The sequence below is a fragment of the Aplysia californica genome, unplaced genomic scaffold (genome assembly GCF_000002075.1).
Source record: "Aplysia californica isolate F4 #8 unplaced genomic scaffold, AplCal3.0 scaffold00063, whole genome shotgun sequence".
NCBI lineage: Eukaryota > Metazoa > Mollusca > Gastropoda > Aplysiida > Aplysiidae > Aplysia > Aplysia californica.
Window position 1 is genome coordinate 1,556,349 of NW_004797333.1, and position 14,286 is coordinate 1,570,634.

General features: G+C 38.2%; 2 protein-coding genes across 3 annotated transcripts in view; one reads left to right on the forward strand and one right to left on the reverse strand.

Annotated features, from left to right (window-relative positions):
* Positions 1-265: 265 nt before the first annotated feature.
* Positions 266-13,441, reverse strand: LOC101855472 (cytochrome c oxidase assembly protein COX15 homolog; the record flags this gene model as incomplete). Its single annotated transcript, XM_005093420.3, is given in 10 exon segments — positions 266-919; positions 1,821-1,934; positions 3,439-3,593; positions 3,906-3,987; positions 4,866-5,033; positions 5,702-5,894; positions 6,662-6,784; positions 7,265-7,416; positions 8,207-8,308; positions 13,324-13,441. Coding segments are annotated over 10 exon segments (1,266 nt in total). The 3' UTR covers positions 266-787.
* A 250-nt stretch (positions 13,442-13,691) lies between these two features.
* Positions 13,692-14,286, forward strand: part of LOC101855707 (copper homeostasis protein cutC homolog) — a 14,771-nt gene continuing 14,176 nt past the window's right edge. The window contains exon 1 of one of the 2 annotated variants that reach the window (XM_005093421.3): positions 13,692-13,824. In XM_005093421.3, coding sequence (XP_005093478.1) covers positions 13,773-13,824 — 52 coding nt within the window. In that variant the 5' untranslated portion in view covers positions 13,692-13,772. The remainder of the gene's footprint in view (positions 13,825-14,286) is intronic. The other variant, XM_005093422.3, reaches the window with a different exon arrangement.

Sequence of the window (14,286 nt, forward strand, 5' to 3'; positions counted from 1 at the left end):
AGTCATCATCTCATTTTGCCTTCCCGAAAAAAATTCGTCCACAAGCCGAAAATAATACATAGCGAATGAGTTAAAAGATTGGAAAGAAAACAGGGATCTTTCTATGATTCTATGAAAACTACTTGGACAGGGTTTTTAAAAAAATCATCAGCAAGGTTCCTGATTTGGCTCCAGCCAGTTTGAGAATAATACACTCTTTCTCCCTCCTGAGTTGTAACATTGAAAAACTTTTCTTTAAAAAAAGTCATTATTTATTTGTTATCTATTTTTCAATACTTTGCCCACTAGCTTCTCACTCTTCGAGAAAAAGTTCTGTCATCCTAACTGAAAACTGTTAGTAACAGCTACTCCTTCTCAACTGCACAAGCCATAACATTAACAAGAATAATCCAATAATCTACATTACATTTCCTCAGTCAAAAATAAATCTTGGTTTCAACTACATGCACATAAAAATGTAAATACAAATAAAAATGGACAAACTTCCCATTTATTTATGCAGCAAGTTGGTTCTGTACAAAGATTGGTTCAGTCATCAACTTTGACAAACAAAACAACATGAAAAATCTTACCTGTTTTTAAAGTAATAACAGCTTTTAATAAGTAAAAATCATGTATTGACTTTGTCCAATAGGTATCCTTACACCCCATGTCAAAATGTCTTCTTTTGATCACACATTAAGTCAACATGAAAAATCATTCATACTCAAAAACACACAGCACACAACCAAAAGGAGCAAACATTCCTGGAACATTCCACTGTCTTGCAAGTTTCAACCTAGCGTTGTTACTTTGGGAGTCTCCGCAGCTCATGCGCTACCCAAACAGCCAGACTGAGCAAAACCAGGGAGCCTGACTGGTGAGTAGCTGCAACTGGGGTCGGAACATACGTCAGCAGTGTTGTGATACCCAGAGCAGCCTGACGAAGAGGGTACAAAAAATTTGTTACATAAATTTAGAAACTGAAAATAAAGTTTTTTCAATATCACAATAACACTGGTTGCTACAAAGATCTCAAACAGTACAACTATCACATCTATCTGTTCCTGGTGGTGTACATCTAACAGGAGAGCCCAAATGTGTCATTCAATTGTACTGAGGCATCCAAGTAAAAATATAACATACCCTTGATATTAAGGGGTTCAGTAGCTCAACAGTACAGTATGGCATTCACCTCTCAACCCAGAAGTCTGGAATATGATCCCTGCCAACGTCATATGTTTTTTTCTTATGTTTTTTACACCCCCACATTACAGGATAGAAAGGAGCCAGCATCTAGTCTTGTCAAATACAGAAGAAAAATTTTGAAAGTTTCATGTGGAAGTTTCACACCTAAAAGATCCCTTGGCAGTTCTAAAATGAAAAAAGAATGGGCCTTTCCAGCTAGCGTCAGGGCAAAATTAAAAATTAATTCCTATTCAAACACTGAAGCTAACCTAGTCAGTATACATTTCAAATTATACTCTGATTAGACGAAACAGCCATGAACATTAAATAAACTGCACCGTGAGATTAAAATTTTACAACTTACAGTCAGTCAGTAACTCCCTGCCTGAACTCTCACAGGGATATAAGCTGAAGAAGAAGCCTAGACACTCAAACAAAAGAGAGTGCAAATGAGACACACATCTTTTTTTTTTCCTCAATCAAGTTTAACTGTCTAGTAAACAAGTAAGGTCACTTTGAAAGTTGAGCATGTGTCTGAAATAGAAATATCCACATCCAGTGTATATTTCTGTACACTATGTCTGTTGTAATCTACTTTTCCAGAAAGATGTAACCTCAAAACAACTTTAAATCACATATTAAGTGAAACAGACCTGTCCAAATGCCATGCCCAGCAACAGATTCACAGCTAGTCTAGCTCGGGGGTGTAGAGGTGCCTTCCGGGCCAGGAACCAGAACCCTCCGATCAGGGCAACTGTTGACTCAGCCTACACATACATGGAAAGAAACAGTAAAGCCATGTGAAATTTGAATAGCTTAAAAAAGCAATTGAATGAGTCACTTCTTACCTTGCTTTCCTTCACATATTTCTATACCCCTCCCCCCCTCCCCCCTTATGATGCTGATTCATTTAGAGTTCATTCATTATATCACTCAAGAAATACGAAATTGCGACAGGACAATTTCATATTACTCCACTTTACTTATAATTCTTTTAAGTTTGGAATACATACATGTTTTACCCAAGTTTTCTTTATCAACTTTTGTTTTACACCTATTATTTCTTTATTTGACCAATTCCGGGCAACATAAAATCAAACACAAGACATAATCAACAAATACATCCATAATCACAAGCATCTTGCAAAACAACATTACAGGTAGCCTACATGTATAGAGTAAAAAAAAACTTCAGGTAAGCCCTGTTCAAGCAGCATGCATTTGACAAATAGCCTCTAATCCGGAAGAGCATCAAATTATGGCAGAAACATTTCCCTTAACATTGGGCAGTCGATGTTACAGTATAGCATGCGTGTAGCAAAAAACTCACATAGCAAACAGATTTTGAGGTCTCGAATTTTCGTTTTTTACATGTATATTCTTTCCACTCAAAACACTCACATACCGGTAACATGAACAATTCATACATAGCAAAAAAAAGTGGCATCAGCCAAGGTAGATCTAAATAAACAAAACCACAAATTTTCTTTTTTTATTGAAATAGCTGTAGAGGGAAGGAGGGAGGGAGATGGGAGAGAGAAAGAGACAGAGACAGAGAGAGTGAGAGAGAGAGAGAGAGAGAGAGAGAGAGAGAGAGAGAGTACAGCAGGGTGTGCAGGCCAACGACCTCTCTATAAGCCGATTGCAAAAATATAGGCTAACAAAGAGTTTATTGCATATGTCACAAAAGTGTTCAGCAGTAGAGCTACCAGTCTCCACACTTCAGTTGCTTATGGGCCATCTGCTCCACGTGAAGGCATTGTATCCCTTATCATAACCACATGTGTCAACACACTTCCTCGTCATCACAGATTAATACACTACACAACAACTTGTAAGTGTTTTGCAAAGTCTTAGCAGAGAGTGGACGGAGTACAGGAAGCAGAAAGACTTCTCAATCAAGGGAAAAAAATAGCTGATCCAAGCAGAGGTTGATAAAACATCAATGCCAAAGACCTGTAACTGCAAAACATGGCCTACCAGGCATCATTTATATAAAATTTTGACCTAAATTATCCAACTTTGTTAACCACCCTCGATATAGCCTGAAATGTGTACATGGCAATATTCGTACATGACCAAAAAAATTCTTGCGTTCCACCAATTTTGGACAGACCTTAAAACCCTGTTATAGGTGGAAAGTAGAATGATGTTTGACTGTACTGTATCCGCAATATAGTTTTAAAGATGTTCCAATATGAGTGATTAACTTTATTCACTTGTAACTCATATTTCAACGCAGGCGCAAATTGAAATAAATCTTATGCTTACCAAGTGCCTGTGGTTGAACTGAACCGTTGTGGGATTCTCAAAAATATTTTTCCACTTTGGAGCAAATGCCCACAAATCATCTGGGATCCATCTGTCAGCCATTTTCGGATATGAGTTGTATGTCAGTCCAGCATCTAAACCTGCCACGAACGCCCCTGTGTATAATCGTTAAAAAAAGATTTTACAAGTTCTAAAAAAAAGTACAGATAATTCTTGCCAACTGATTAAAATCTTCAAGAGCAAAAACTAGAATGTATATACTTTGAATCATCGACCACTCATGAGGTCAATCTAACTGCTAAGATTTACAGTTAAAGCCCTTTTCTGACCAAACATCAAAACCATTGCTAAATTTCAATAATCTCAAATTAAACCTATAAGAAACAACTTTGGAGGAAAAATAATAGACCTAAATGTATAGGCTACATTTTGAAGCACATTATTGTCAATAGAATAAATTTTCAGACCTGACAGGGCAGTGATGAACACAGCTGTCATAACACCATGAGCCATGCCTCGCAATCTTGCAATACTCTTCACTTCCTGTAGCTGAAAAAGAGAATTTTTGGGACAACTTTACATATATAAAGGTTTAAATCAGATCTGAACATGTAATAGACAAATTCAGAGAACACTTTGAGCCATATTTTAAAAAATTGAAACAGATACAAGACTTTTAAAAAATCTCTGAACAACATTTGCTGAACTGAGAAGTGAGAGGTCCATTTGGGAAACAATAAAAGGAATGGGAAAACAAATGCAGTTAGCTTTTTATATAAACTACCATTTTTTCAACTTCCTTTTCTAAAAATAATTATTTCTAAGCCTCTTTCTAAACAATCAGACACTTTCATAGCCACAGAGTGTTGAATTTATTTTAAAAACTTTGTAAGCTGTTCTTTGTACAGCAAATACCATGGATAACTGGTCTGAGGTACCTTACTTGAGTACTTCACAATTACATGGCACGATAGTCGAAAAGCATTTCTCCAACATTTACAGTCCCCATAACATATTGCAGAAAATACTTGGTTATGGGGGGAAAGGAACAAAGAAAAAATATTACCATCAGATGAGAACTTCCATTCTCTTCATTCTCCATCAACTAGGTCTATTTCAATTATGAAACTGGAGTGAATGCAAATGAAAGAGGAGAATGGAAGTTCTCATCTGATGGTAATATTTTTTCTTTGCTCCCTTTCCCCCTTTACCAAGTATTATCTGTATATGTTATGGGGACTGCAAATGTTGGAAAAATGCTTTTCAACTATCGTGCCATGTAATTGTGAAGTACTCAAGTAAGAGATCCTCAAAAGTTCTAGAGTGTTCACACCTCATGTAAGGGTATGCAGCTCCAAATTCAACAGAACTAAATATATAACTCAAGAAACAAAGTCTACATCTTTGCAACACTGTATGACAAGTACCTTGACAGGTGTTAGTAGATGAGTAAGGCCTTGCCACAGAAACAAGGTGTACAGAAGGAATGCAGAGCCCAGGTGAGCAGCCAGCCGGTACTGGCTAACCCGTGGGACATCAGAGGGGTCAGGTTTGTCCTGAAGGCCGCTTTTCACCATGTACCAGCCCAGGAAACCCTGAAACAGGGTATATGAAACTGCTGAACTTTGCACAAACATTACAAGAAAACTGAGATTTACCAATTGAAACCAGTCAGGGATAAAAACAGAAAACAGGTGGTCCTGGTATTACCAGATTACAGTTATCACCTATAACAATACTGAAGTTCATTTCATGTCACAGGCCAAGCATTGCATCATTTGTAGTAACTTTTGTTCTTCTTTAAACATAAAAACTAGCTTTTTGCAGAGATATTGGTTGTTGTTTTTTAATGCCCTTAATTCAATTTTGGGGGGTGGAGGTGGAGGGAGGGATGAGCCAAGAAGAATGAGGGGAAAGGAAACAGGAGTTCTCCAAGCATATTTAGTGAAAATAAGAGTTACACAGCTTGCCCTCATTGCATCTGCATGTAGAGGCTCTGGTCATGAAGACTACACTGTATCACAATCCTTTGGAAATGGAAGTCAATAAGAAATAAAATATTTGATGTAGTTTACTTTAAGTCAGTAGTGACATCAATTTTTCCTTTGAAATATCTGTACTCATAAAATGGTAGTATCGAGTTACTCACAAATATCATAGTCTTACTTCAATGCTTAAACTTGTAAAATGTAAACAAAGGTTCTTTTCAAAAGATTGAGAAACGTAACATCAATATAAAACAATACAACCTTTACCACCATACCTGAAAGCCAAGCAATCCTGCATATACTGCCAGTCTGGGCTTTAAAGCTTTGGAAACCCAGCCTTTCCTCAAAAAGTAAAGAGCTGGTAAAAGGAACACCATCCCTGTTGCTCTTCCCCACATTCTATGACCCCACTCCATGTAAAAGATGAACTTGAAGTCAGACAATGTCATCTCTTTGTGGCTTGCCATGCTATTGATAAAACAGAGAAAAAGTCAGTGAGAAGTCAAGACATTCAAATTGGGAAACTTGACTACACCATTTGCAATCTAAGATGTCAAATGTTCACTAACATCAGGAAGGCAAGTTAGATGTATGAATGGTTGGAAAATTATGCTGTCATTGCAAAGTATAGAACAAGATTAATAAATCACGTAAAATAAATCATGTAAGAGCATCGCTAAGCCATTTGAAAAAGAAAGAGAGCGGCACAAAATTTAGCTATGTAAGTGCATTCTTTTCATTTATATTTGCATTTTTAAAATATGTTTTGACAAGATAACATAACACAGAACAGAGAAAGAAAAAGTTTTGCCAACTACAATTTAAAAAGAACCCACACAATAAGAAAGGCTCTATGGTAGATTACACTGAAAACTTCTTTCGTCTTCCATTTTAACAAATCCTTAATAACAAAATTATGTACACAACACTTTTACAATAACACTTACTTTAATTTATACCACTATAATCAATCATTTCTAGTGTCAATTTTAACATTAGTTGTTAGGGTTTTTTTAATCCTAAATTTAATATGCAACGCTATAATTACAAATATAGATACCCCCCCCCCCCACTGATTTCAAAGGTTTGCATTTACTAATGAAATGAAAAAACCTTCTTAGCCTTTTACACTAAGCACACTGTAGAAGAGATTAACACTCTTGCTTCTTTTTTCCATGAGTTTAAGATTGTGAGATATGTTATAGTTATCATCCACACCAACTCATGCCACTTACTATTTGTATTCAGGATATTGTTTGTATGTCTCAAACTCTTCCTCCCATTCCGCTTGTGACTGTGGGGGTTTCATATCCTTGATGAGTTTCCAATCAACCATAGACAAACCTGACTCTGTTAATCTGGTGAAGGATAAACATTCTTTGAAAATGCCACAGGGCAACTAAATAAGCCAAAACTCTTTAAAAACACACAATAAGAGGAAAAACAAAACAAAAAATTAATGGTCAACAATACACGGAACATAGTTGAGATGACAGTCTATTTCACTTTTAGTTTCTTCAAATTTGGGATCACACACAAGACAGATAAAGATAATCTCTGATTCCATTTTTTAGAGAAAAAGACACTTACTTCTAAATTCTACAGGCCCCTATTGCTTAAAAAGAAAAAAAAAAGAGTTTAGCGTATCTTGGAATAACACTTGCTCTCCCTATCAAAAGCACAAAATGAAACAAGAAACTCTTCAGGTTCAAGAATGGATGTGGCAAATTTGTGACCCAATCAGTTTCCAACCTCAATCACTTCACATGTCTGTGAAGTGTGCAGCAAACCATGCTACAGCATTCAAGTATAACTAAGAAACATAGAAGACAACCAACCTTGTCACTCCACCAAGAATAACTGCACCAAAGCACATCCCAGCACATCCCACTAGCCATGAGCCCACAATTTTCTGAGATCTCGCAGAAAGCTGAGCAGCAGCAACATTTGTGCTTTTTCTGAGAAGCGACACCTGAGCTGGTCTTAACGCCTGTGGAAATAAAAACAGAACGTTTTTTTTTTCAAAACTGAGCCTCTGAATGGGTAGGAAAAAGTATATTAAAAATATTATGCTTATACAACTTCCAAAACAAACTCATTAGAAGGAAAACCAATTTACATGAATTTCTTTAAAATCTCAAATCCAGATTGGCAAACAAAAACTGCAACTACTGCTAATCTACCCATCCTACAGGATCAGCATGAACAGAAGCAATTTCACGACTGGTCATACCAGATGCCAATTTTAGTTTGACAAAATGTCAGCATCTGAAAAGACTCATCCCTACTACAAAATTCAAAATGTTAATAAACATGATAAAGATTATATAGTAGACACTCTGAGGATGTCTACTCCTACTGTTTTTCTGTGCAAGACACCTGCACCTCCAGTAATTTCCCCTCAGTCTCATTTTTACAAGTACTTACTTTACTTTTACTTTTTCATCCTCTGTTGCCGTTAAGTGTCGAGGGGAGATGCAGTTTTCTATGGTAGGCCAGCTCCGCAGCTCTTTCAGTTGTGATGTTATATTTTCTTAGGGTTTCCTTTTTACAAGTAGTACCGGTTTATGAGGCACTTTGTAAGAGCTTGTATATCCCAAGAAACAAACTAACTTACAAAAACTATTTTTGCAATATGGTGTTGTGCAAGGTGTCTTCAGCGCTCCACTGATGGGAAGCAAAGCATTAATCTGTTCAAAGCACCAAAAAAAACTGTTGAGTTGGCTCACCATAAACTACTAGTGCACTCAAATGACAGTGCTCAAAACAACCACTCTTACCAAATTAAGCTGCTTTGATGTGTACGTCTTGAACTGATGGAAGTTGCGGACTGATGTAAGGCTGTGGCTTTTAAAGGTCTGAAGACATCCTGTGCAGGAAGACTGCGAAACAAGAACAAGAGCTTTCAAAAAACATTATAAACTTCAACAATTTCAAACTTACAGTCAGAAACATGCCTGGTTGTACTTAACTTCCATTACTGCAACAAACTATTATTATATAGTATAATCCACTTATATCGACATGCTTTGGGAAGTGGATTTGAAGTCGATATATAAAAAAGTCGATAAATGAAAATATAAAGCCAAAGAAGAAAAAACTACAAGGGGAGGTCAGCGGCAAAAAGACAACACACTATTTCTTAAATTAAAGCTGGTTGCTTCCCTTGATTCTTTTTTTTCCGGTGATAGAGGGGTTTGGGGGGATTTTCTGTTCTTCAGTTTTCCTTTTCGACATTTGTTACGGTATTTAATTTATTTTTTTTGGCAAGCCTTTAGCAAACACCGATCAACGCGAGGCACACATTACACACCAGTGCAAACTTTGTTGTAGCATCCTTGTAAGGCCTGTTTATATGGCCACTTGCTGGGGAAAATGGAAAGGCGAGGCACTGACTTACTGACAGTGGCACTTGCCAGCGACAGACTGAGAATGGGATGGGGAAGGGGAGTGAGCAATCGAGAGTAGGGGTAGGAAGGTGATGCCTAGCGTGCAAGACGTTGACGTCTGTGAAGCACTGTACTGTGTTGGAGACTACATTGCATAAGTTCTACATATGACCTACTAAAGCCTGGTGTGTCGATATAGGCTACTTGGCGGGTATGCGGACTTAATGAAGAACTAATGCGTTGACCGTTAGCATGGCTTTTCCCCCCATTTATGTTCGTGGACTTCGCCAGGTACCTAGAAAGTGTAGAAAGCATGTCGATTAAGCAGAGTGGGCCGAAAAAAAGTCGTTAAGAGAAATTGTTAAGTGAAGATATTGAAGGAAAAATTTCATAATTGGAAAATATGTCGATATAATGTCAAAATGTCAATAAACCGGATGTCGATATAAGTGGATTATACTGTATTAAGAATTTTGTCCACAGGAAAGAGGGAAAAAATTTTTAACTCTAGTACAGTTAGCCAAGTTCCATTTCAGTTGAACTCTTTTTACAACACACGCGACTGTTGCGCTCGGTGGTCTTATAGGCATTGCCCACTGGAGGATCGGTTTGGTTCAGTTCGGTTCAGCATAAACCACTGGCCTTGAAAACAAATGCGTTTATTTCTTGAAGGTCATCATCGGTTTCCTTCAGTTTGTGCCATGATGGTAGCTTTTCTCCCACCATTGAGTCTGAGGAAAATCTGGCTAGCCTCGACAAACAAAGTGAGCTGATCTTGCCAACGGGCACTGCAGAGTATTAGAACAAACATTCAATTCCCATCCAGTTAACCACAGGCATTACCCCTTAGAAGGGTGGAAAATATCGACTATAGAAATAGGTAGCGTAAACATGGCCTCGCGGACACTCGCGGCCTTCCGATCGCTTGGTATAGGTGAAATCGGGTTAATTCTGATCGCTGTTTCTTTCCTCTTTCGCTCTTAAACACCAAATGCCGTACACCTTGTAAAAGTTCAGCTTTTCCTCGTTACAATGGTGTAAGTTGTTTATATGTCCGATTATTAGGAGCAGGAGAATCGCTGTGGAAAGCGAAGCCCCTCGCGGTCGGAATGCGTGGTCGGCAGGTTAAAAAATTGACACGCGTGCTTTCGAATGCTTCGCGGAACGAGGGATATAATTAAATACTGTCTTTTCATTGCCAAAGAACTGTAAAGCTTTAAACGGGCTTTTCCGTGGTATATTCTTGGCCTTTGGTGTTTAAATAGAAAGCCTTTAAAAATACCGTCAAAATTTTCAAAGATAATTTTTAAACACAAAATATGTAAAATACCGGCTCAAAAAATGTATTAATTGAAAGATCAGTTCATTTTCTATTAGAATAAAGTAATCAGCTTGGAATTATTTTGCATCAGTTCTTCAGCGAGACTGGGAAAGCATGTGACCCCCATGTGGGGTGCACTACAGTATAGAGCCGACTCGCTCGCCGCGGGGTCCGGTACGACGCCGGCCGGGTCAACGCTCGGTGTTTTCGTCGAAATAACAACAGATCATTGTGTTTGAGGCGATAAAATACTGATTTGTAATGATCTCACAGTCTTGAATTAGGCTCTGGATATATTTGTTATAGCGATTGTACTCTGTTAATGTGGAGATGTTTAGTGCACTTGGTACTCTTTTATTCTGTCAAACATGGGGTTGCAGCCAGTGACTGACTTTAACAAATTTGATCAAATTTTAAACAACTACCATTTTCATAAAAATTGACTGAGAGGTTAAAGAATGGTACGGTCAAAATGCTCAGTGGATATAGAGGCCTTTTAGGAACAGATAAATTCGGCATACAGCTACTTAGAAAATTTAGTTTCTGGTACCTAATAGATCTAGAAGTGTCTTACACATTTCTTTTGTTTTCACATGTCGTTGCTTACAGTAACTTAATCAAGAATGTTTCTAAAATATTATGCAATTTCTTTTGTTCTCATACATTTGGTTGGGTGTAAAAAATCATCGGCCTTCTGAGGTTTTTCACCTTTATCTGAAAAGGGGTGTTCCATCTTACCTACCTCTAGGATTACGGGTATGGCGGAAAGACTGGCAAGTTAGAAGTTAGGAGTAGCAGTAGAATGAGTAATGGAAGGAGCCTAGTGGAGATTGGAAGTCACAAGGAGGCTGAGGAGGTGAAAGGAGAAAATTTACTGTGACCTTTTGAATGAGAGGCGAACACTGTAGGCCTACCTCTAGTCTCTAGTCCACAAGAAACTCAGTGATTTCAAACAATTCGTCTCCTAGAGAAAATAACAATATATCTGATAGACTTCTGATTCTGCCAAACAGTTCGGGGTAGAACTTACAGACTGCATGGAAAATGTGGGGGGTGGGGGGACCAACCATGGATAGGATAGGAAGAGAGTGGGTTAAATCGGGGAGCTTATTCGGTAGTTCCCACCCCCCTTATTTGAGCCTAGATCTACATCTATTCTAGATTCTAAATCTAGATATTATATGTTTGAAGCGCGGCGAGCTAAGATATAATAAATATCAAACCTAACAACTACAAAACATCAAATTATGGCAAAATCTGAAACCCCCCACCTTATTTTTATTAGGCCGGCACTATTTCTCCGAACATTCGGGAAAATAAAGCTGGGCACTATTTCTCCGAACATTCGGGAAAATAAAGCTGGGCACTATTTCTCCGAACTTTCGGGAAAATAAAGCTGGGCACTTAGATTTCTCCGAACACTCTGAAATCACATCCTTTCCCGCAAATTTCGGATATATAGATCTATAAATATATTATAGGCCTTCCAAAGATTGTTCGTATTCAGTATGGTTCAATCAGTCCAAAAAATGTCTGCAGTAAATATTTATATAAAGAAATGCTACAGTTCCAAACAGTTTTTCGCTACAGTTGCGACGCGTTGCCTATGAAGGGTGCTGCTCTTAAACTTAATGTGTTGTGTTCGCTCGTGTGCTGTCTAGATCTAGATCTAGATCTACGGAGAGTTATTGATAACGACACATAGAACTAGCATCTCTGCGTTTGTCGTGGCCGCGACCAATCAATCGTGGCTAGATTTTTTGGTCTCCGAATCGGGGAATAAAAGTCAAATTAAAAATTTTTTTTAAAAAGAAGAAAAAAAAGAAACTGAACCTCTTTACTTTTGAAAGAAAGTTCACTTAGCTTCACTTCGTCTCTTTCTCACTTGTTGTCACCACGATGATTTGTTGAATACGTTACAGTTATGTATACGATTTGTATTGCTGTTCCTCTTTTATTTTTCCCTCTTTGAGATGTTTTATTTTGTTGGTGTGTAATTTTTTTTTCTTGTTATTGTTCTGATGTGTTGTTTTTCTACCTGTTTTTTGTTGGGGAAAGGGGGGGGGGGGATGTAGTATCTGTATAGTGTTTTGTCATTTATTTGGATGTTCCTACCTTCATTAGATTCTATATGTATATATATGTATATAGATTTAAATGTGCTATGTTAGAGCGTTCCACCAAAACCGATTACATACAGTACTGACACTGGCAGGCCCCTTGTGTGTGATTCCATAACTTACATGATGTAATATCATGTACTTTTTTTTTAAATTACGGACATTTAGGGTTAAAATAGCCATTCTTCTTCGGACAGGTTGACACACGCCCTTATTTGTAAATTTTTGGGGTTGTTTATGGGTTGTTCTAATTTTGATTTCATTCTGTTTGTGAAACCTTTCTTTTTCACGTTTTTACACTCGTCTAAAAATCTCTAGACCAGCTCTTGAAAATTGAAATAGATATAGATCTAGATCTAGACTCAAAAATGTGCTCTTTCCCAGACCTCGCAGAATGGCAGAGGCAGAATGATTGAAAGTTGGCGCCGAACTCTCGCAATAAATAGGCAAAAAATCACGAGACCTGAAGCCGGAAACCGTTCGGAGAAATAAAGATTGGCACTATTTCTCCAAACGTTCGGAGAAATAGTCACTTCGTTTTTATTAGGTCAGGGGATTCAAACCCCCTACTCTTGGGGCCAAAAGCCGGAAACCGTTCACAGAAATAAAGATCGGCACTATTTCTCCGAACGTTCGGGAAAATAGTCACTTCATTTTTATTAGGTCAGGGGGGCGAAACCCCCTACTCTTGGGGCCAAAACCCGCGAATAACAATTGCGGAGTGTGATCTACCGAAAAAGCGCCAAAATCAGAACAAGTGGAAAAGTTCCTCTATAAAATTTGGAACGGGAAAGAAGAAGAAACTTAAATCATGGTCTGAGACAGTACAAAGCTGGGACGTGAGGCTTCAGTCCATTCACGTTGCGGAAAAAGAAATCTATTTTACTAGATCTAGATCTAGAATTTATATTTTATCATTTTAACACTCTTTCATTTCATATTATAACATCGGTGGGTAGAATTGACCTCCAACGCGCTGCGTGGAACTCCTCACGTCCTCGTCGTCAGTGTTGGCACTGCTGAGCTGCTGCAATTGAAATTGTCGTGTCATAACCGGTGGGACTTACAAAGGTTGTAGGAGCACGAACAAAGCTTCTCAAAAGTAACGCCATACTGGATCTTTTTACATCAAAGGACGAGAGTACAATCAATCGCTGAAGTGGCTCGCGATCCTCAATCAGTAGGCTACGCCTAGCTCAGCTCGCGTCTCTGTTGATGAAAGCGACCCTCCTTTTGTAAGGCATGAGTTTATGCAATACAGATTTCTTGTGTAAAAAGATAATAAAAACGCGAGGAAAATACACCTCTTTTGTAACCTGAACACCAAAAAGTGGAACATTCTTTTTTTGTGTTCGGGAAATCCTCTGATAACGTCATTGATTGTGACAAAAATAGTAGGCCTATAGACCTGACCAATGATTATGAATACCTGACCGTGTGTGGAAAGCGGAAGCGACAACAAGTCAACAGCTGGTAGAGGGAAAAACGAAAGTAAAGTCTTCCTGAACGCAGGGAAATGGAAGTGTGCGTAGATAGAGTGGACTCAGCTATCAATGCCCAAACAGGGGGTAGTTTTCATCATGTCCGATTTTTTAATTAGAAAAAAAATAATAATAAATAACCATCGACCCAGCAACATTTATTTGTTGAAGTTCCTGTTATTCCCCTTGACATGATGATGACACTTTGAGTGATAGGCCTGTCCTGTGTGGGATGGCTCTGCGTCGCCGTCGTCATGTCATGCCTCCTAGATCTAGATCTAGAGATCTAGATCTAGATCTAGATCTAGAGATCTAGATCTAGATCTAGATCTAATCCTATTCCTGTGCCTGTTGTAAAAATCTCAAATTTAAGTTGAAAGAGTGTTATTATTATATTGGCCACCTCTATTCTCACCCGGGCAGGCGAGTCTTTTGGCTATTCTCACCCGGTGCACGTTCACCGTTATAGCCTAGATCTAGGCCAACAAATTTTGCGTAGAATTCTACACTGTGATAACAGAAAAATTGCAGAATTCTGTGCCGTGAACA